Here is a 20,153-nt window from a genome sequence, read left to right on the forward strand (position 1 = left end):
GCTAACCCCCACCCCCCCCACCCCACTGTAGAGGTCTAACACACAGGGCTAAATCCCCCCACTGTAGAGGTCACACACACACGGCTAAATCCCCCCCCACTGTAGAGGTCACACACACACACTGGGCCAAATCCCCTCCACCCCCACTGTAGAGGTCACACACACACACAGGGCTAAATCCACCCCCACTGTAGAAGTCACACACACACAGGGCTAAATCCACCCCCACTGTAGAAGTCACACACACACACACACACAGGGCTAAACCCCCCACCACCCCACTGTAGAGGTCACACACAGGGCTAAATCCCCCCTGGAGAGCACACACACACACACAGGGCTAAATCCCCCTTGGATAGTACACACACAGGGCTACCCCCCCCCCCCCCCCCCCCCCCCCAGAGAGTACACACACACACACAGGGCTGAACCCCCCAGAGAGTACACACACAGGGCTGAACCCCCAGAGAGTACACACACAGGGCTGAACCCCCCCAGAGAGTACACACACAGGGCTGAACCCCCCCAGAGAGTACACACACACAGGGTTAAATCCCCTAAGTCTCAACAAGTATATAAAGGAGCACCATCTCACGGTGGTCCTCTGTAGCGCCATTGGTATAGCACGGTGCTTGTAACGACAGGGTAATGGGTTCAATTCCCGAATACACCCATACGTAAAATGTATTCACTCATGACTAAGTCCCTTTGGATAAAAGAGTGCTAAACAGCATATTATTATGGGCCGTCGACTAGGGGAATTGTAAAGACATGAGAAATGGCGACACCTTGTGGTCAGAAAGTGTTAGGAAAATTATTATTTAAGAATCTCAGCACTTCAAATGGGGATCATAAAAAATAAAAGACAAATCTATTCTACAACACAACACAACCCCCCCCAACGAACTTAGGTTTGATTTCAACACAATATTCCAACTTTTTCCCCAACAGGACATGTCATACAACCATCAAGTGATTGGCTTTGATTTTATTTTTTTTATTTTTTTTAATCAAACTGCAAACAAAAAGGAGAAAAGTAAAATCCCAAGGTGTTGCAGTCAAAACAGACTGACAGACTGGCGTCAAACTCATTGCACTTTAACACGGACAGACAGGACACCAACTTATGTCTTTACATGGTAGTCCTCAGGAACAGCAGAGATCTGGATAAAAGTCCTGTCTGCATGTCATGTGTCACAGCTGTGGATGTCCCAGTAAATGATTAAAGTATGCCATAAAAACTGGATAATAAAACAGGGCCTAAAATGTTGTTTTTGGTCCAGCAGTCATTGTTGAAGGTAGAAACAAAAATCAACCAGCCACTCAAATTCTTTAACCAGCTGAAATATTTTGGCCATAATTACAACAAAAACTGACAATCATGCTTTGTAATATTTCTAAAAAAGAAATGTGTTAGTAAGAAGTACAATTTAATACATTTAAAATTGTGACCTCAGTCTTTTAAATCAAAATATCTGAGACAAAATGCTCAGTTGCCCCTTTAAGGGAGGGAAGTTACCGTGGTAACGGGGCCACTCGCATTCTGTCGTGTGTGTGTGTGTGTGTGTGCGAGAGAGAGAGATTTGGGCTCTGACTAGGGAGTTTTTGCTATCCATTGAAGCAGCGGACTCAAAACGAACGTTGAAAAACAACCTTGTGAACAAAACAATTGAAAGAGCCAAGAAACACGGGGACAAAGTCTCACTTTGTAGACTTGAGTAAATTAGACAAATGTTCAGGAGCATGAATCTATCAGCACTTCACTCAGTGAGCTCAGCTCCCCTGCCAGGCGGTGTTGCTGCTCCAGGTGGGATATAGAATGTGAGCTCAGCTCCCCTGCCAGGCGGTGTTGCTACTCCAGGTGGGATATAGAATGTGAGCTCAGCTCCCCTGCCAGGCTGTGTTGCTACTCCAGGTGGGATATAGAATGTGAGCTCAGCTCCCCTGCCAGGCTGTGTTGCTGCTCCAGGTGGGATATAGAATGTGAGCTCAGCTCCCCTGCCAGGCTGTGTTGCTGCTCCAGGTGGGATATAGAATGTGAGCTCAGCTCCCCTGCCAGGCGGTGTTGCTGCTCCAGGTGGGATATAGAATGTGAGCTCAGCTCCCCTGCCAGGCGGTGTTGCTGCTCCAGGTGGGATATAGAATGTGAGCTCAGCTCCCCTGCCAGGCTGTGTTGCTGCTCCAGGTGGGATATAGAATGTGAGCTCAGCTCCCCTGCCAGGCGGTGTTGCTGCTCCAGGTGGGATATAGAATGTGAGCTCAGCTCCCCTGCCAGGCGGTGTTGCTGCTCCAGGTGGGATATAGAATGTGAGCTCAGCTCCCCTGCCAGGCGGTGTTGCTGCTCCAGGTGGGATATAGAATGTGAGCTCAGCTCCCCTGCCAGGCGGTGTTGATGCACCAGGTGGGATATAGGATGAGTATAATTAGCAGCTACGAAATAAAACAGAAATACTTTGAAAACAGCTATTGCATAATTCTTCAGACTATTTGTTTATTTAATTGGTGAATGTAACGCTGGCACTGTGGAGCCCTGCAAATTGACCACCCGCCAAAACCTAAATCTTCCCGCATTTGGCGGGTGTTCATTGTATGCGCCGATTATTAAAAAATATATCTTAAAAACTGACCCAACACCAACCACTGTCTCTATAGCTTCTTGAACATGCCAAGCATCACACAGTGTTCTTCTCACTCTGTGGTGTAATGTGATTAGTAGAAATGAGCCCTGGGTTGGGAGGATTAGTCATGGAGATGAAACACAGAAGCTGGAGTTATGTTGGGTTGTTAAACTGGTTAGTTTACCCTCAGTGGGAACAATCCCAAAGAAGGTGAGCGAGGGTGAGGCGTGCTCTGTGTATCTATTGGTGGGCGCAGACGGGAGAGTCGGGGGAGAGAGATGTTGTGAGTCCCAGTCCCAAACCCTCCCTTGGTCATTGGTAGTTCTTGATGGAGGCCAGTAGAGGTGGAATGTGGTTCTGAGCCTGTGCTCAGTGTACAAGATGAGGGTTGTGAAGGGACAAGGCAGTCCCTAGTGAGGGGACAGGACCGTCCCTTGAGTTGTAATTGGTAGTAGTTGATTAGGGACAGCCCTATGGACAGAGGCTGACAGTGACACTCAGTGTATATTATGAGGGGGCACAGGGGGGCAGCCGACGGATCGGAGGCATGTTCTGTTGTGCTGAGGGTCCCGAGGTCATTGGTAGAGAAGGTAATTCTTGAGAGAGGCCGGTAGAGGCAGACCATGGATCTCACTCAGTCGTTCTCTGCCTAAAGCTACCCTCACAGAGCGCCGACACAGCTCCAGCAGAGGGAGAGGCTCAGCTGGGGAGAGAGAGAGATTTAGAGTACAGCAATACTTTCACATTTAGTTTACCTTAAATATCAGAGAGAGAGAGAGAGAGGGAGAGGCTCAGCTGGGGAGAGAGAGAGAGAGAGAGAGATAGAGATAGAGAGAGAGATAGAGCACATAATCACACACCCCCCCCACATGTCCAATCAGAACTGTCTTGCTGTACAACAAGTTGATGAACATTTACTAGTGTACACAGAGTGAGTCGTTGCTGTACAACAAGTTGATGAACATTTACTAGTGTACACAGAGTGAGTCGTTGCTGTACAACAACATGTTTTGATAATCATTCTCATTAGAAACCACATTACCCCGAGAGGAGCAGTCATGAGGACCAGTCAGTCCAGTGACAGTCATTTCCACACTTAACAAAACACGATGCGTTGTTATCTAAACTAGAGAGAATCTAGGAGCCAGAGACGTTGTTATTTAAACTAGAGAGAATCTAGGAGCCAGAGACGTTGTTATTTAAACTAGAGAGAATCTAGGAGCCAGAGACGCGTTGTTACCTAAACTAGAGAGAATCTAGGAGCCAGAGACGCGTTGTTACCTAAACTAGAGAGAATCTAGGAGCCAGAGACACGTTGTTACCTAAAACTAGAGAGAATCTAGGAGCCAGAGACACGTTGTTACCTAAACTAGAGAGAATCTAGGAGCCAGAGACGCGTTGTTACCTAAACTAGAGAGAATCTAGGAGCCAGAGACACGTTGTTACCTAAACTAGAGAGAATCTAGGTGCCAGAGACGCGTTGTTACCTAAACTAGAGAGAATCTAGGTGCCAGAGACGCGTTGTTACCTAAACTAGAGAGAATCTAGGAGCCAGAGACACGTTGTTACCTAAACTAGAGAGAATCTAGGAGCCAGAGACGCGTTGTTACCTAAACTAGAGAGAATCTAGGAGCCAGAGACGCGTTGTTACCTAAACTAGAGAGAATCTAGGAGCCAGAGACGCGTTGTTACCTAAACTAGAGAGAATCTAGGAGCCAGAGACGCGTTGTTACCTAAACTAGAGAGAATCTAGGAGCCAGAGACGCGTTGTTACCTAAACTAGAGAGAATCTAGGAGCCAGAGACGTTGTTATTTAAACTAGAGAGAATCTAGGAGCCAGAGACACGTTAGTACAGTAGTACACTCTTCTACTCATGTCAGATCAGTGATCATTCTCGTGACACCTTACTGCAGACAATGCTACCCAAAGCCCGAGACGAGGCAGCACAGTCAAGCCCGAGACGAGGCAGCACAGTCAAGCCCGAGACGAGGCAGCACAGTCAAGCCCGAGACGAGGCAGCACAGTCAAGCCCGAGACGAGGCAGCACAGTCAAGCCCGAGACGAGGCAGCACAGTCAAGCCCGAGACGAGGCAGCACAGTCAAGCCCGAGACGAGGCAGCACAGTCAAGCCCGAGACGAGGCAGCACAGTCAAGCCCGAGACGAGGCAGCACAGTCAAGCCCGAGACGAGGCAGCACAGTCAAGCCCGAGACGAGGCAGCACAGTCAAGCCCGAGACGAGGCAGCACAGTCAAGCCCGAGACGAGGCAGCACAGTCAAGCCCGAGACGAGGCAGCACAGTCAAGCCCGAGACGAGGCAGCACAGTCAAGATGGTAGAAGAGAAGAAAAAAAGAAAATAAACGTGATCAACAGGCTTGTTCAGTTATTCATTTACTGTTGTTCTCTGGGGCATAGGTCAGAGAGATCAAGTGATGTCATCACGATGCCAGTGGCACCTTATCACGTAGTGCCCAACTGTCTGGGATAATAGTTAGGATCAATGGCTCTGTTAGCCTAAACAGATCTTGCTGATTTGGCAAGCTCCAGTTTGAGAGAACAGCACAAACAGATCTGGGATCATGCTAGCCTAACTGCAGTCTGTAAGCCTCTAACCTGATCCCAGATCTGTTTGTTAACTCCTCTGTAAATAGTCACGGCCAGCAAGACAAAATGTGCGAAAATGATCAAAATATAAATAAGCGAGAGAGCACAAACTGATCTGGGACCAGGCAAGCCTAAATGTAGTCTGTTCTAGGCTGGTCCCAGATTAGTGTTGGCAAGGCAACACAAACCAACATATACACATTAAAAACAGTAACCATGGGAAATGTCTGTACAATGAAAGACCAGACCCAGCTGCTAAAGGTCTTTAGGAGGGGCCTCCTGGGTGGCGCAGAGATCTAAGGCACAACATCGCAGCGCTAGCTGTGCCACCAGAGACTGTGGGTTCAAGCCCAGGCTCTGTCGCAGCCGGCCGCAACCGGGGGGGACCATGGGTCGACGCACAATTGACCCAGCGTCATCCGGGTTAGGGAGGGTTTGGCCGCTGGGATATCCTTGTCTCATCGCGCAGGACCAGGTCAGCGGTGTTTCCTCCGACACATTGGTGCGGCTGGCTTCCGGGTTGGAAGCGCGCTGTGTTAAGAAGCAGTGCGGCTTGTGTTTCGGAGGACGCATGGCTCTACACCGTCGCCTCTCCTGAGTTGTAGCGATGAGACAAGAGAGTAACTAACAATTGGATACCACGAAATTGGGGAGGAAAAAGGGTTTACATTTATTTATTTTTGAATCCCTAGAAGGAAGTGTTCATGGGATCGCTAGGAACGCGAGCAGTATAGCCCTAACGTTACAGATCAAATTAATTGAGCCAACATTATTCCTTATCCTACTGCATGGTTGGGTTGTGTCGCAGAGAAGCATGTTTGATCTACATAGCAGGTTTCTATCTGAACGTTCCAAAAACATTGTGTTGTGCTGAAAGCGCCCTACAGGCCCGTGAGACGTGACGTCTAAGGCGTTTAGAAAGTCTAAACCAATGTCTCTGGTAGGGCTGCACGAATACTCCAATTCAGATCCAAATTGTGATAATGACAATATGTAATATCCATATAACAAGAGGGAGGCTGCCATTTCCTCCTTCCTGAGACACAACAACAAACTAGACTACGGTACCTCCTCCAATGAGATGCGCTAGACTCATTCACTTTCTACATGCACAAGAAGATGTTGACCAATCACAAGCGGGCTCTCTAACTCTGCATGGCATGTCGGCCAATCGCGCTTCAGCCACCGATGTGGACTCTGTGGCCTATTTATTGCCTTTACCTCCCTAATCTTCTCCATTTGCACACACCATACATAGATTTTTATATTGTGTTATTGACTGTGTGTTTGTTTATGTGTAACTCTGTGTCGTTGTTTTTGTCGCACTGCTTTGCTTTATCTTGGCCAGGTCACAGTTGTAAATGAGAACTTGTTCTCAACTGGCCTACCTGATTAAATAAAGGTGTTCACAACTGGTCTACCTGGTTAAATAAAGGTGTTCTCAACTAGCCTACCTGGTTAAATAAAAGTGTTCTCAACTGGTCTACCTGGTTAAATAAAAGTGTTCTCAACTGGTCTACCTGGTTAAATAAAGGTGTTCTCAACTAGCCTACCTGGTTAAATAAAGGTGTTCTCAACTAGCCTACCTGGTTAAATAAAAGTGTTCTCAACTGGCCTACCTGGTTAAATAAAGGTGTTCTCAACTAGCCTACCTGGTTAAATAAAGGTGTTCTCAACTGGCCTACCTGGTTAAATAAAGGTGTTCTCAACTGGCCTACCTGGTTAAATAAAAGTGTTCTCAACTGGTCTACCTGGTTAAATAAAGGTGTTCTCAACTAGCCTACCTGGTTAAATAAAGGTGTTCTCAACTAGCCTACCTGGTTAAATAAAGGTGTTCTCAACTAGCCTACCTGGTTAAATAAAGGTGTTCTCAACTAGCCTACCTGGTTAAATAAAGGTGTTCTCAACTAGCCTACCTGGTTAAATAAAGGTGTTCTCAACTAGCCTACCTGGTTAAATAAAGGTGTTCTCAACTAGCCTACCTGGTTAAATAAAGGTGTTCTCAACTGGCCTACCTGGTTAAATAAAGGTGTTCTCAACTGGCCTACCTGGTTAAATAAAAGTGTTCTCAACTGGTCTACCTGGTTAAATAAAGGTGTTCTCAACTAGCCTACCTGGTTAAATAAAGGTGTTCTCAACTAGCCTACCTGGTTAAATAAAGGTGTTCTCAACTGGTCTACCGGGTTAAATAAAGGTGTTCTCAACTGGCCTACCTGGTTAAATAAAGGTGTTCTCAACTGGCCTACCTGGTTAAATAAAGGTGTTCTCAACTGGCCTACCTGGTTAAATAAAGGTGTTCTCAACTGGCCTACCTGGTTAAATAAAGGTGTTCTCAACTGGCCTACCTGGTTAAATAAAGGTGTTCTCAACTGGCCTACCTGGTTAAATAAAGGTGTTCTCAACTGGTCTACCTGGTTAAATAAAGGTGTTCTCAACTAGCCTACCTGGTTAAATAAAGGTGTTCTCAACTAGCCTACCTGGTTAAATAAAGGTTCTCAACTGGCCTACCTGGTTAAATAAAGGTGTTCTCAACTGTCGTTCTTTTAACGCAACGTAACGTAATCATCACTGCTAGCTAGCCAGCTAGCCCCGAATAGCAGCACAGTAGAAACTATTACACTCAACGGAACGACTTGATTAGTGTAGTGTCAACAACGCAGCCACTGCCAGCTAGCCTACATAGTCAACGCAGCCTCTGCCAGCTAGCCTACTTCAGCAGTACTGTATCATTTTAGTCAATAAGATTCTTGCTACGTAAGCTTAACTTTCTGAACACTCGAGACGTGTAGTCCACTTGTCATTCCAATCTCCTTTGCATTAGCGTAGCCTCTTGTGTAGCCTGTCAACTATGTGTCTGTCTATCCCTGTTCTCTCCTCTCTGCACAGACCATACAAACGCTCCACACCGCGTGGCCGCGGCCACCCTAATCTGGTGGTCCCAGCGCGCACGACCCACGTGGAGTTCCAGGTCTCCGGTAGCCTCTGGAACTGCCGATCTGCGGCCAACAAGGCAGAGTTCATCTCAGCCTATGCCTCCCTCCAGTCCCTCGACTTCTTGGCACTGACGGAAACATGGATCACCACAGACAACACTGCTACTCCTACTGCTCTCTCTTCGTCTGCCCACGTGTTCTCGCACACCCCGAGAGCTTCTGGTCAGCGGGGTGGTGGCACCGGGATCCTCATCTCTCCCAAGTGGTCATTCTCTCTTTCTCCCCTTACCCATCTGTCTATCGCCTCCTTTGAATTCCATGCTGTCACGGTTACCAGCCCTTTCAAGCTTAACATCCTTATCATTTATCGCCCTCCAGTTTCCCTCGGAGAGTTCATCAATGAGCTTGATGCCTTGATAAGCTCCTTTCCTGAGGACGGCTCACCTCTCACAGTTCTGGGCGACTTTAACCTCCCCACGTCTACCTTTGACTCATTCCTCTCTGCCTCCTTCTTTCCACTCCTCTCCTCTTTTGACCTCACCCTCTCACCTTCCCCCCTACTCACAAGGCAGGCAATACGCTCAACCTCATCTTTACTAGATGCTGTTCTTCCACTAACCTCATTGCAACTCCCCTCCAAGTCTCCGACCACTACCTTGTATCCTTTTCCCTCTCGCTCTCATCCAACACTTCCCACACTGCCCCTACTCGGATGGTATCGCGCCGTCCCAACCTTCGCTCTCTCTCCCCCGCTACTCTCTCCTCTTCCATCCTATCATCTCTTCCCTCTGCTCAAACCTTCTCCAACCTATCTCCTGATTCTGCCTCCTCAACCCTCCTCTCCTCCCTTTCTGCATCCTTTGACTCTCTATGTCCCCTATCCTCCAGGCCGGCTCGGTCCTCCCCTCCCGCTCCGTGGCTCGACGACTCATTGCGAGCTCACAGAACAGGGCTCCGGGCAGCCGAGCGGAAATGGAGGAAAACTCGCCTCCCTGCGGACCTGGCATCCTTTCACTCCCTCCTCTCTACATTTTCCTCTTCTCTCTCTGCTGCTAAAGCCACTTTCTACCACTCTAAATTCCAAGCATCTGCCTCTAACCCTAGGAAGCTCTTTGCCACCTTCTCCTCCCTCCTGAATCCTCCTCCCTCTCTGCAGATGACTTCTTCTTTTCAAAATGGTTGACGGTCGACGACATCCGATCCTCGTTTGCTAAGTCAAACGACACCGCTGGTTCTGCTCACACTGCCCTACCCTGTGCTCTGACCTCTTTCTCCCATCTCTCTCCAGATGAAATCTCGCGTCTTGTGACGGCCGGCCGCCCAACAACCTGCCCGCTTGACCCTATCCCCTCCGCTCTTCTCCAGACCATTTCCGGAGACCTTCTCCCTTACCTCACCTCGCTCATCAACTCATCCCTGACCACTGGCTACGTCCCTTCCGTCTTCAAGAGAGCGAGAGTTGCACCCCTTCTGAAAAAACCTACACTCGATCCCTCCGATGTCAACAACTACAGACCAGTATCCCTTCTTTCTTTTCTCTCCAAAACTCTTGAACGTGCCGTCCTTGGCCAGCTCTCCCGCTATCTCTCTCAGAATGACCTTCTTGATCCATATCAGTCAGGTTTCAAGACTAGTCATTCAACTGAGACTGCTCTTCTCTGTATCACGGAGGCGCTCCGCACTGCTAAAGCTAACTCTCTCTCCTCTGCTCTCATCCTTCTAGACCTATCGGCTGCCTTCGATACTGTGAACCATCAGATCCTCCTCTCCACCCTCTCCGAGTTGGGCATCTCCGGCGCGGCCCACGCTTGGATTGCGTCCTACCTGACAGGTCGCTCCTACCAGGTGGCGTGGCGAAAATCCGTCTCCACACCACGTGCTCTCACCACTGATGTACCCCAGGGCTCTGTTCTAGGCCCTCTCCTATTCTCGCTATACACCAAGTCACTTGGCTCTGTCATAACCTCACATGGTCTCTCCTATCATTGCTATGCAGACGACACACAATTAATCTTCTCCTTTCCCCCTTCTGATGACCAGGTGGCGAATCGCATCTCTGCATGTCTGGCAGACATATCAGTGTGGATGACGGATCACCACCTCAAGCTGAACCTCGGCAAGACGGAGCTGCTCTTCCTCCCGGGGAAGGACTGCCCGTTCCATGATCTCGCCATCACGGTTGACAACTCCATTGTGTCCTCCTCCCAGAGCGCTAAGAACCTTGGCGTGATCCTGGACAACACCCTGTCGTTCTCAACTAACATCAAGGCGGTGGCCCGTTCCTGTAGGTTCATGCTCTACAACATCCGCAGAGTACGACCCTGCCTCACACAGGAAGCGGCGCAGGTCCTAATCCAGGCACTTGTCATCTCCCGTCTGGATTACTGCAACTCGCTGTTGGCTGGGCTCCCTGCCTGTACCATTAAACCCCTACAACTCATCCAGAACGCAGCAGCCCGCCTGGTGTTCAACCTTCCCAAGTTCTCTCACGTCACCCCGCTCCTCCGCTCTCTCCACTGGCTTCCAGTTGAAGCTCGCATCCGCTACAAGACCATGGTGCTTGCCTACGGAGCTGTGACGGGAACGGCACCTCAGTATCTCCAGGCTCTGATCAGGCCCTACACCCAAACAAGGGCACTGCGTTCATCCACCTCTGGCCTGCTCGCCTCCCTACCACTGAGGAAGTACAGTTCCCGCTCAGCCCAGTCAAAACTGTTCGCTGCTCTGGCCCCCCAATGGTGGAACAAACTCCCTCACGACGCCAGGACAGCGGAGTCAATCACCACCTTCCGGAGACACCTGAAACCCCACCTCTTTAAGGAATACCTAGGATAGGATAAAGTAATCCCTCTCACCTCCCCCCCCTTAAAAGATTTAGATGCACTACTGTTCCACTGGATGTCATAAGGTGAATGCACCAATTTGTAAGTCGCTCTGGATAAGAGCGTCTGCTAAATGACTTAAATGTTAAATGTAATGTAACTGGCCTACCTGGTTAAATAAAGGTGTTCTCAACTGGCCTACCTGGTTAAATAAAGGTGTTCTCAACTGGTCTACCTGGTTAAATAAAGGTGTTCTCAACTAGCCTACCTGGTTAAATAAAGGTGTTCTCAACTAGCCTACCTGGTTAAATAAAGGTGTTCTCAACTAGTCCTACCTGGTTAAATAAAGGTGTTCTCAACTAGCCTACCTGGTTAAATAAAGGTGTTCTCAACTGGCCTACCTGGTTAAATAAAGGTGTTCTCAACTGGTCTACCTGGTTAAATAAAGGTGTTCTCAACTGGCCTACCTGGTTAAATAAAGGTGTTCTCAACTGGTCTACCTGGTTAAATAAAGGTGTTCTCAACTGGCCTACCTGGTTAAATAAAAGGTGGGGTCAGGTCTACCTGGTTAAATAAAAGGTGGGGTCAGGTCAGGTCTACCTGGTTAAATAAAAGGTGGGGTCAGGTCAGGTCTACCTGGTTAAATAAAAGGTGGGGTCAGGTCAGGTCTACCTGGTTAAATAAAGGTGGGGTCAGGTCTACCTGGTTAAATAAAGGTGGGGTCAGGTCTACCTGGTTAAATAAAGGTGGGGTCAGGTCAGGTCTACCTGGTTAAATAAAGGTGGGGTCAGGTCAGGTCTACCTGGTTAAATAAAGGTGGGGTCAGGTCAGGTCTACCTGGTTAAATAAAGGTGGGGTCAGAACAGGTCTACCTGGTTAAATAAAGGTGGGGTCAGGTCAGGTCTACCTGGTTAAATAAAGGTGGGGTCAGGTCAGGTCTACCTGGTTAAATAAAGGTGGGGTCAGGTCAGGTCTACCTGGTTAAATAAAGGTGGGGTCAGGTCAGGTCTACCTGGTTAAATAAAGGTGGGGTCAGGTCTACCTGGTTAAATAAAGGTGGGGTCAGGTCAGGTCTACCTGGTTAAATAAAGGTGGGGTCAGGTCTACCTGGTTAAATAAAGGTGGGGTCAGGTCAGGTCTACCTGGTTAAATAAAGGTGGGGTCAGGTCAGGTCTACCTGGTTAAATAAAGGTGGGGTCAGGTCAGGTCTAACTGGTTAAATAAAGGTGGGGTCAGGTCAGGTCTACCTGGTTAAATAAAGGTGGGGTCAGGTCAGGTCTACCTGGTTAAATAAAGGTGGGGTCAGGTCAGGTCTACCTGGTTAAATAAAGGTGGGGTCAGGTCTACCTGGTTAAATAAAGGTGGGGTCAGGTCTACCTGGTTAAATAAAGGTGGGGTCAGGTCAGGTCAGGTCTACCTGGTTAAATAAAGGTGGGGTCAGGTCAGGTCTACCTGGTTAAATAAAGGTGGGGTCAGGTCAGGTCTACCTGGTTAAATAAAGGTGGGGTCAGGTCAGGTCTACCTGGTTAAATAAAGGTGGGGTCAGGTCTACCTGGTTAAATAAAGGTGGGGTCAGGTCAGGTCTACCTGGTTAAATAAAGGTGGGGTCAGGTCAGGTCTACCTGGTTAAATAAAGGTGGGGTCAGGTCAGGTCTACACCTGTCGTGACAGTCAGTTTTTAGAAGATCATAAACAAGCTGGAAAGGAAATACAAGATTACATCTCGCACAGATTTCTAAAATTGAGTCTTTAATTCATAATCGCAATATCTGGCCAAAGAATTTTGTATTATTAATAATTAGTATTATTATAATTTTGTTAGATACTTTGTCCAAAAAGGTGCAGCCCTAGTCTCAGAGAAAAAGACAAAAGCCAACCCTGAACCCCTTAAAATATACTTACGATCGAGTCCATTGATGTAGCGGATTCGTATTTCACAGTGCCCCCACACAGCACTGACGACAGGGTACAGTTTCCTCCCCTTGAGTCCTCTGAAAGCCACCCCAAGGTATTGTCCGTCCACTATATAGCTCAGAGTCCCCTCGTCCATGTCCAACACTACCAGGAATGAGTCGGGGACTAGAAACGTGTCATCCGGCTCCAGGAACGCAGGGTACGTCTTACTGGGCTGGTTCTTCCCATCGTGGTGCAGTTTATTTCGTCCCAGGTCCCAGCCCCAGGACTCGTGGTTATTACCCACCAGGGTCGTGTAGCCTACAGAATGTAACGGCGCGTCTCCTGTCGCCACGCCGACAATGGCGTGCGTTCCCCGCTGTCTCATGGCCCAGCTGATCTCCCAGACGTGGAGCCCCCGGGTGTAGCCGATACAGGCCCGGATGGCGTCCGTGCTCTGAGCCACGGGGTGCCGATGAAAGACCAGTTTGTTGTCGTCCTTGACGAAGATGTTGAGCGATCGGTCGTTGTTGTTCCACGAGTGCTGCATCTGGACCTCCTGTCCAGCAGGGGGCATGTCCAGCAGCAGATCCAGCCTGGAGGGCTTGGCGTGGTCCAGGGCTGCCAACTCCAGCTTCAGAGGCCTGAACGCCGGGTCTCTCATGTCAATAGTCTTTATGCCTCCAGGGATGCTCTGCCCCATGCTCGTCTGGGAAGTTAGAACACAGAGCCCAAGTCCTCCTGCTGAGTCCTCCTGCTGAGTCCTCAAAAAATAAATAAAAAAGGGGGGAGCAAATCAAAATCAGTTGATTGTTAGTTTCCCCCTCTCCACAGCCTGTTTGTCACAGCCAATCAGGAGGCTGGATTGGTGTCCCTGCTCCTGGTTGCCAGTTAACAGGTTCAGACCAGCTGCGGGTTCAATCCCACCTGCGAAGAGATGGGAAAGGAGAAGAGAGGTAGAACATTAATCATTACACCACAGTACCCTGCTTCCTAATCAAATCAAATTCATTTATATAGCCCTTCGTACATCAGCTGATATCTCAAAGTGCTATACAGAAACCCAGCCTAAAACCCCAAACAGCAAGCAATGCAGGTGTAGAAGCATGGTGGCTAGGGAAAAACTCCCTAGAAAGGCCAAAACCTAGGAAGAAACCTAGAGAGGAACCAGGCTGTGGGGTGGCCAGTCCTCTTCTGGCTGTGCCGGGTGGAGATTATAACAGAACATGGCCAAGATGTTAAAATGTTCATAAATGACCAGCATGGTCGAATAATAATAAGGCAGAACAGTTGAAACTGGAGCAGCAGTTATACTATGGTCCTGTGTGACTCTGTTGGTAATAGCCTGGACATTCCTTTAGTCATGCTCCCTCAAAACTTGAGACATTCGAGGCGTTGTGTGAAAAAACTGCACATTTTAGTGGTCTTTTATTACCCCCAGCACAAGGTGCACCTGTGTAATGATCATGCTGCTTAATCAGAGCAAGCCTTGAAACGACTTCAGGGACATATTCACAAAGCAAGATTACTGATCCAGGATCAGGTCTCCCTCCTCATCCATATAATTATAATCATTAAAACAAAAAGGCTAAAATGGATCCTAAATCAGGACCCGTATGTATCCAGAAAAGCTTCTCGGAGTAGGAGGAGTGCTGTTCTAGGATCCCGTTTTGCCTTTTTAGTTCATAATGAGTAAGATTGTGTGGTCAGTGCCTAGATCTGCACTCCTACTCTGAGAAGCTTCAGTGGATACGGGACCAGGTGTCATCAACTCATGGGGATACTGGATATGAAATCATTAAGGCTTTATGAAATCACGTCTTCAGAATCTTCTTTTTAAATTCCACGACAATTATTCCAAGAAATGCTTGAAGAAAGGTCGAGGGCAACGTCATAGGTCATTGCCGAAAGAAATTCCCCTCCTGGAAAGACCTAGTAGGCCTAACTAACTCAATAATGGTGCATAAAAGTACAACTGAGCTCAACGGTCAGCAATTTGAGATGCAAACAGAATAGATTAGCTGAACCGGATTTAATGTTGTTTTTGCCCCAGCTAAATGTAGGTCCTTAAATTATCAGAAATGACTCAAAACAACTGACACAGCCTTCAAGACTTGGGAAGACTGGGTGTGTAAACCAACTAATATTTGTGGTTTCATATACAGCAAGTGGGAAAAACATAACCTCAATATTTGCAACTGAGGCCCTGCTAGTGTAAGCAGACAGAGGGCAAGACAGCTGCTAAGGCCTAGATTTCCATCTCTGTAGTAAACTTATATATTCAGACAAACTAAATATATGCCCACAACTGGGAAATAGAGGGCAGAAAGCTCGAGTCGTTTCCTATTATACAGTCGTCTGGTCGGGGCCGGCCGTTGACAGTCGTCTGGTCGGGGCCGGCCGTTGACAGTCGTCTGGTCGGGGCCGGCCGTTGACAGTCGTCTGGTCGGGGCCGGCCGTTGACAGTCGTCTGGTCGGGGCCGGCCGTTGACAGTCGTCTGGTCGGGGCCGGTTGTTCACTGTTATACAGTTAACAGGAAAAGCAATCAAAACTTTAAAATATTGTTGTTTTCAAGGGCAGGATAACACAAGGCTACTGGTCTGGCTACACTGACCGGCTACTACTGGACAGCGCTACAACCCTACAGACTTTTCACCAAGTCCTAAGTGAAAGCTTGACGCACTGCACTTTGAGAAATGCAGTGTGTAGGACTAGATGGACACCATGTTCAGATACAGGTAACTCACATAAGCCCTTACTTTTTCAAAATCAATTAATAGGAGAATTTCTTGACTAACTCAAATTCTGTAATTGTATGCAATAACAGTTGGCATAGCTTGGAAAACAAACGCATCCATAACTGCCAACTCAAATCCATTTCTTTTCAACCAAACATCTGTTTTGTTTGTTTGCCAGTGAGTTCAGAACATCTCACAGGAAGTCCTGATGACTCACTTTACTGGAACACCTCAGATGTCATTTCCCCCTCGACAGGTTTGATTTAATCTATTTCTGTCCATGTTGCTAGGAGGTCATGAAGACACACATGAAACGAATTACACACAGGGAACTGTGGCATCACCACACAGCCAGGGAACTGTGGCATCACCACACAGCCAGGGAACTATAGACACACAGGGAACTGTGGCATCACCACACAGCCAGGGAGCTATAGACGGCCAGGGAGCTATAGACGGCCAGGGAGCTATAGACGGCCAGGGAGCTATAGACGGCCAGGGAGCTATAGACGGCCAGGGAGCTATAGACGGCCAGGGAGCTATAGACGGCCAGGGAGCTATAGACGGCCAGGGAGCTATAGACGGCCAGGGAGCTATAGACGGCCAGGGAGCTATAGACGGCCAGGGAGCTATAGACGGCCAGGGAGCTATAGACGGCCAGGGAGCTATAGACAGCCAGGGAGCTATAGACAGCCAGGGAGCTATAGACAGCCAGGGAGCTATAGACAGCCAGGGAGCTGTGGCATCAGAAACTGAACTGTGCAAGCTGCTGCTGAGAAGGGAAAGGCCCGACTAATTTAATTGTAGACAAGAGTTCATTGAGAAGTGTTTTGGCTCTTTTTCTAATGCAAGTAAACAACTATTTTAAGTGGGTCATGTCTCCTCAGTGGATGGCCAAAACAGAGGGAGAATAGCCCTGCAGTGGGTGGCCACATGGCTCAAACGGTGCCCTTTTCCTTACATAGAGACCAATAGAGCACTCTAACAAGTCCTGGTCAAAAGTAGGGCACTAAATAGAGAGGCGTTTACAATCATCACAGCCTGGTTTAATCAATCGTCCCTCAATGCCCGTCCAGCCTTCAGGGCCTCAGGATAGGGAGTATGGGAGTTTTTCCCTAGCCACCGTGCTTCTACACCTGCATTGCTTGCTGTTTGGGGTTTTAGGCTGAGTTTTGTACTACCCTTCCATGGTGGTCTGCCAATAGCAGAAACTTTTGTAAATTCCTTCATTTTTAGTCTTAAATTGAATAAGGACGGATGTTGAAAATGACCAATTTGATTGTTTATTCAACGTGTTCGTACCAGTCCCTATTCATACCATCCATAAATAAATGTGAGGGTGAGTGCCTTGGTGTAATAATCCTGCAGCTGGGCTTGTTGGGGTTTCTGGACCCCGGGGTTAGTAAGGAGCCGATTGAGATGTGGAGGGGACCAAAGGATTTAGCTGAGCCAAAGGAACACTAGTCTCTCGCATCGACCGAGTCCACATCTCATCTCTCGCATTGATCAAGTCCACATTTAGGCCAAGACACTAACTATGTAGATGTCACCGCACTTTCACGCTCCCATCATCCCGTTTCTGAATCCTGGGTTGCTATTAAAAAGAGTACAAAGAGTAAAATGAAAGAAGCCAATGCCAATAAGCAGGTTGAACCTGCTGGGGAAGTCCCAGATATAGATATATACATGGGTGAAGAAAGATTTATTCAACATGGAGCAATATCTTTGCTACAGATTTTTATATGAATATTAGAAAATAACATGGAAGAAATATGCGCATTTCCACACCAGAATTGCTTTGTTGCAGGTAAAAGACTGTGTGATGACATACTGTACACCAAAACACTTAAGCCATGACCCAAATTTAAAATAAAAACATGAGTTTCATGCATTTCCATTGCATTTTCCAATCTATCAATAGTTTATTCACACCAACTGTGGCAATAAAAGTACAACTTGCCCAATGTGGTTCACGCATGCTCTCTAGACAATAGTTTACTGATAAAGTTACCGGTCCAGTCTAGTCTACCTGTCCAGTCTAGTCTACCTGTCCAGTCTAGTCTACATTTTATGATGAGATGGATTAGAGCAAGAACATTTTGTGTTAATTGGCAGCTAAGCACCAATCGTGTCACTAGCATACAAATGAAGACCCTTGACTTTATTGTAAAAGAGCGTCAAGCTCATCACTGTGCACTTTCACCACCCTGTAGCCTAAACTGTGCATGCTTTTTCAAGTTCACAGTGGGAGGACCACACAACATAGCAATGCATGACAGCAAATTTAACTCAAAATGGTGGTTATTCTTTCAACAATTACACAATCAATTGTGTCCACTTCGATTCATTGCATAGTTTAAATTACCAAAACAAATAGATGCCACTGTCAAACAAACAAATTGTCAACATTTATAAAATTGTTTCTTTTTAATTTTGTACAAAAGAACTTTACTCGCATAAAAACTGGATGGAAACATGCACTGTTAAAAAAAAAACTAGTTTTAATTGTAATTTTCTGTAAATAAAAATGCAGTATGCTACCATAAATTCTAAAGAAACTTTGAACAATACCGTAAACTTTACAGTAATGTACTGTTAAACCAACGTTTTTGGAATTCCTGGTAACATACTGTACTAATTATTACAGTAATCTCCAGGTAATTGGCTGCCTGTAAATGACCGTAAACACATGCGTTTTACAGTGTGGTTTATAACTATGATTTAAAAAGAGATTACGTTTTACAAATCGAAGTTCATTACATTCAAACACGAGTTAAATTCTTAGCGAGGCAGTAGCCAGAATCCGACTAGATGTTCATCACATTCTGTAGTTGGAACAAGGATACATCACTGAGCTCTGAGCCGGCGAGAGATATATGGCTCTGAAAACATACCTCAATCCAGGGATGGGAGATGGCAGTGTAATCCTAATTATCCCATTAACCCAACTAGCAAATCGAGAAGATTTAAAATAACCCTAGTTTTCCAAATGACGGATAGTTTATCAGTATGCTAGGCTATTTAATGTTATTGCAGCCCATTGTGATTCGACAACACTTCCGGTAGCTTCTCACCTCAACACTAAGCGTCACATTTTCATGGAATTCAATGGGCTGTTATACCATTAGCTAACCTAGTACGTAGAGGACAAAACTAGCAGTATTTCAATCTTCTCAATTTGTCATTTGAGATAATTAGAGTATACTGCCATCCCAGGATTGAGATACGTTTTCCAAGCCATATCTCACACCGGCAGAACGCTGTCCTGATTTGAGAATAATGAACGTCTAGTGGGATTCCGGTGATGTCCGTCTGCTCCTAGCTAGTAGTTATTCCGTAACATTCACTCAAAACTGGAAGTAAACTTTGACACTGCGCCACTTGAGTTCCATGCAAGAACGTCTCTCTAACACCAAGCAAGGTGAAGGTACTTCACAGTGACTTTGTAGCTCTAACAGAGAAAGTGTGTCAACAACAACAACAGAGTAGATTCATTGTTGAAAATATATTAATACAATTGACTTCTTGGCATTTGATACTTGTTAAGTTATCAACTGCTCTCATGACATGTTTTGTTGTTTGCGACTAAAAACATTAAATGTCAATTAGCGATCTAGACATGAAAACAGCATAAGTAAAACCGAAAACAAAACCTCTTAAAAAAAACCGAACTAAATAAAACTCACCTTTGCTTGGTTACTTTTTTTTTCAACCAATAGAACCTACAGAGGATTTGAAAAACGAGGTTTTGAGATTGAAACAAAACTCCTAAACGATACCATTGCTGTTCGTTTTATCCTCTGCAGTCCTCGCACCCCTTTCCCATTTTGGGTTGGACATGAATTAGGTAAAACGATGGCTGTCCTAACCAGTCACGTGGTCACGTGGTCCAATAGCGCCCAGATGCCTTGTTGGGGTAAATTCATTAGGAACCAAACGGGGAGGAACTACCCGGATCTCATAACAAACGTTTTCTTACCGTTTGGAGGGAATCAGCCAATTAAATTGGAAATCCCACCCAGTTTACGACATTAAAATGGTGGATTGCCCTCAATAGAGCCCCACAGTGGAGGTGTCATAATACCCATAAAACCTAGTGGTCAAACAGGGAGATTCCAATCGTTTTTCCACATTCATTTATCCCATGGGGGATTTTAGAAACACTTAAAATAAGGGCTGTGTTTCGTGACGTTTATAACCATGTAAATCTCTCTCGGACAAGGTGTCTTGTCAATATATTTGCCTATATTTACCCCCAACAAATGAAATGTTAATATGCTGCTAATGTGGCTATCATAAAGAACTAGAAATGCCAGGATGATCTGAACGAGACTGCCAAATCGAGGAAAAGGTAAGAATCTCTGGAATAACTATCTAATGTTAGCTAAATCTAGTAATTAATAAATTGACAACATTTCTTTAGCAGAGGTGCCAGCTAGAGATTGGGTGCAGGATATTGCAGGGATGTGTAATCTTGCATGATGTCTACTTTGATTTTAATTAACCATTTTGAATCTGAGAGTAAATAGAGCCGATTTATATTG

The 20,153-nt window shown here is 46.7% G+C and overlaps 1 protein-coding gene across 1 annotated transcript; it reads right to left on the reverse strand.

Moving 5' to 3' along the window:
- Positions 1-973: 973 nt before the first annotated feature.
- spsb1 (splA/ryanodine receptor domain and SOCS box containing 1) lies at positions 974-19,514 on the reverse strand. The gene is made up of 3 exons (XM_029665304.2): positions 19,296-19,514; positions 12,880-13,797; positions 974-3,321 (listed from the first exon to the last, which is right to left on the reverse strand). The coding sequence occupies exons 2-3, from the start codon at positions 13,571-13,573 to the stop codon at positions 3,194-3,196; spliced, it is 822 nt and encodes a 273-aa protein (XP_029521164.1). The 5' UTR covers positions 13,574-13,797; positions 19,296-19,514; the 3' UTR covers positions 974-3,193.
- Positions 19,515-20,153: the final 639 nt, after the last annotated feature.

Source organism: Oncorhynchus nerka, linkage group LG7 (assembly GCF_034236695.1).
Source record: "Oncorhynchus nerka isolate Pitt River linkage group LG7, Oner_Uvic_2.0, whole genome shotgun sequence".
Taxonomy (NCBI): domain Eukaryota; kingdom Metazoa; phylum Chordata; class Actinopteri; order Salmoniformes; family Salmonidae; genus Oncorhynchus; species Oncorhynchus nerka.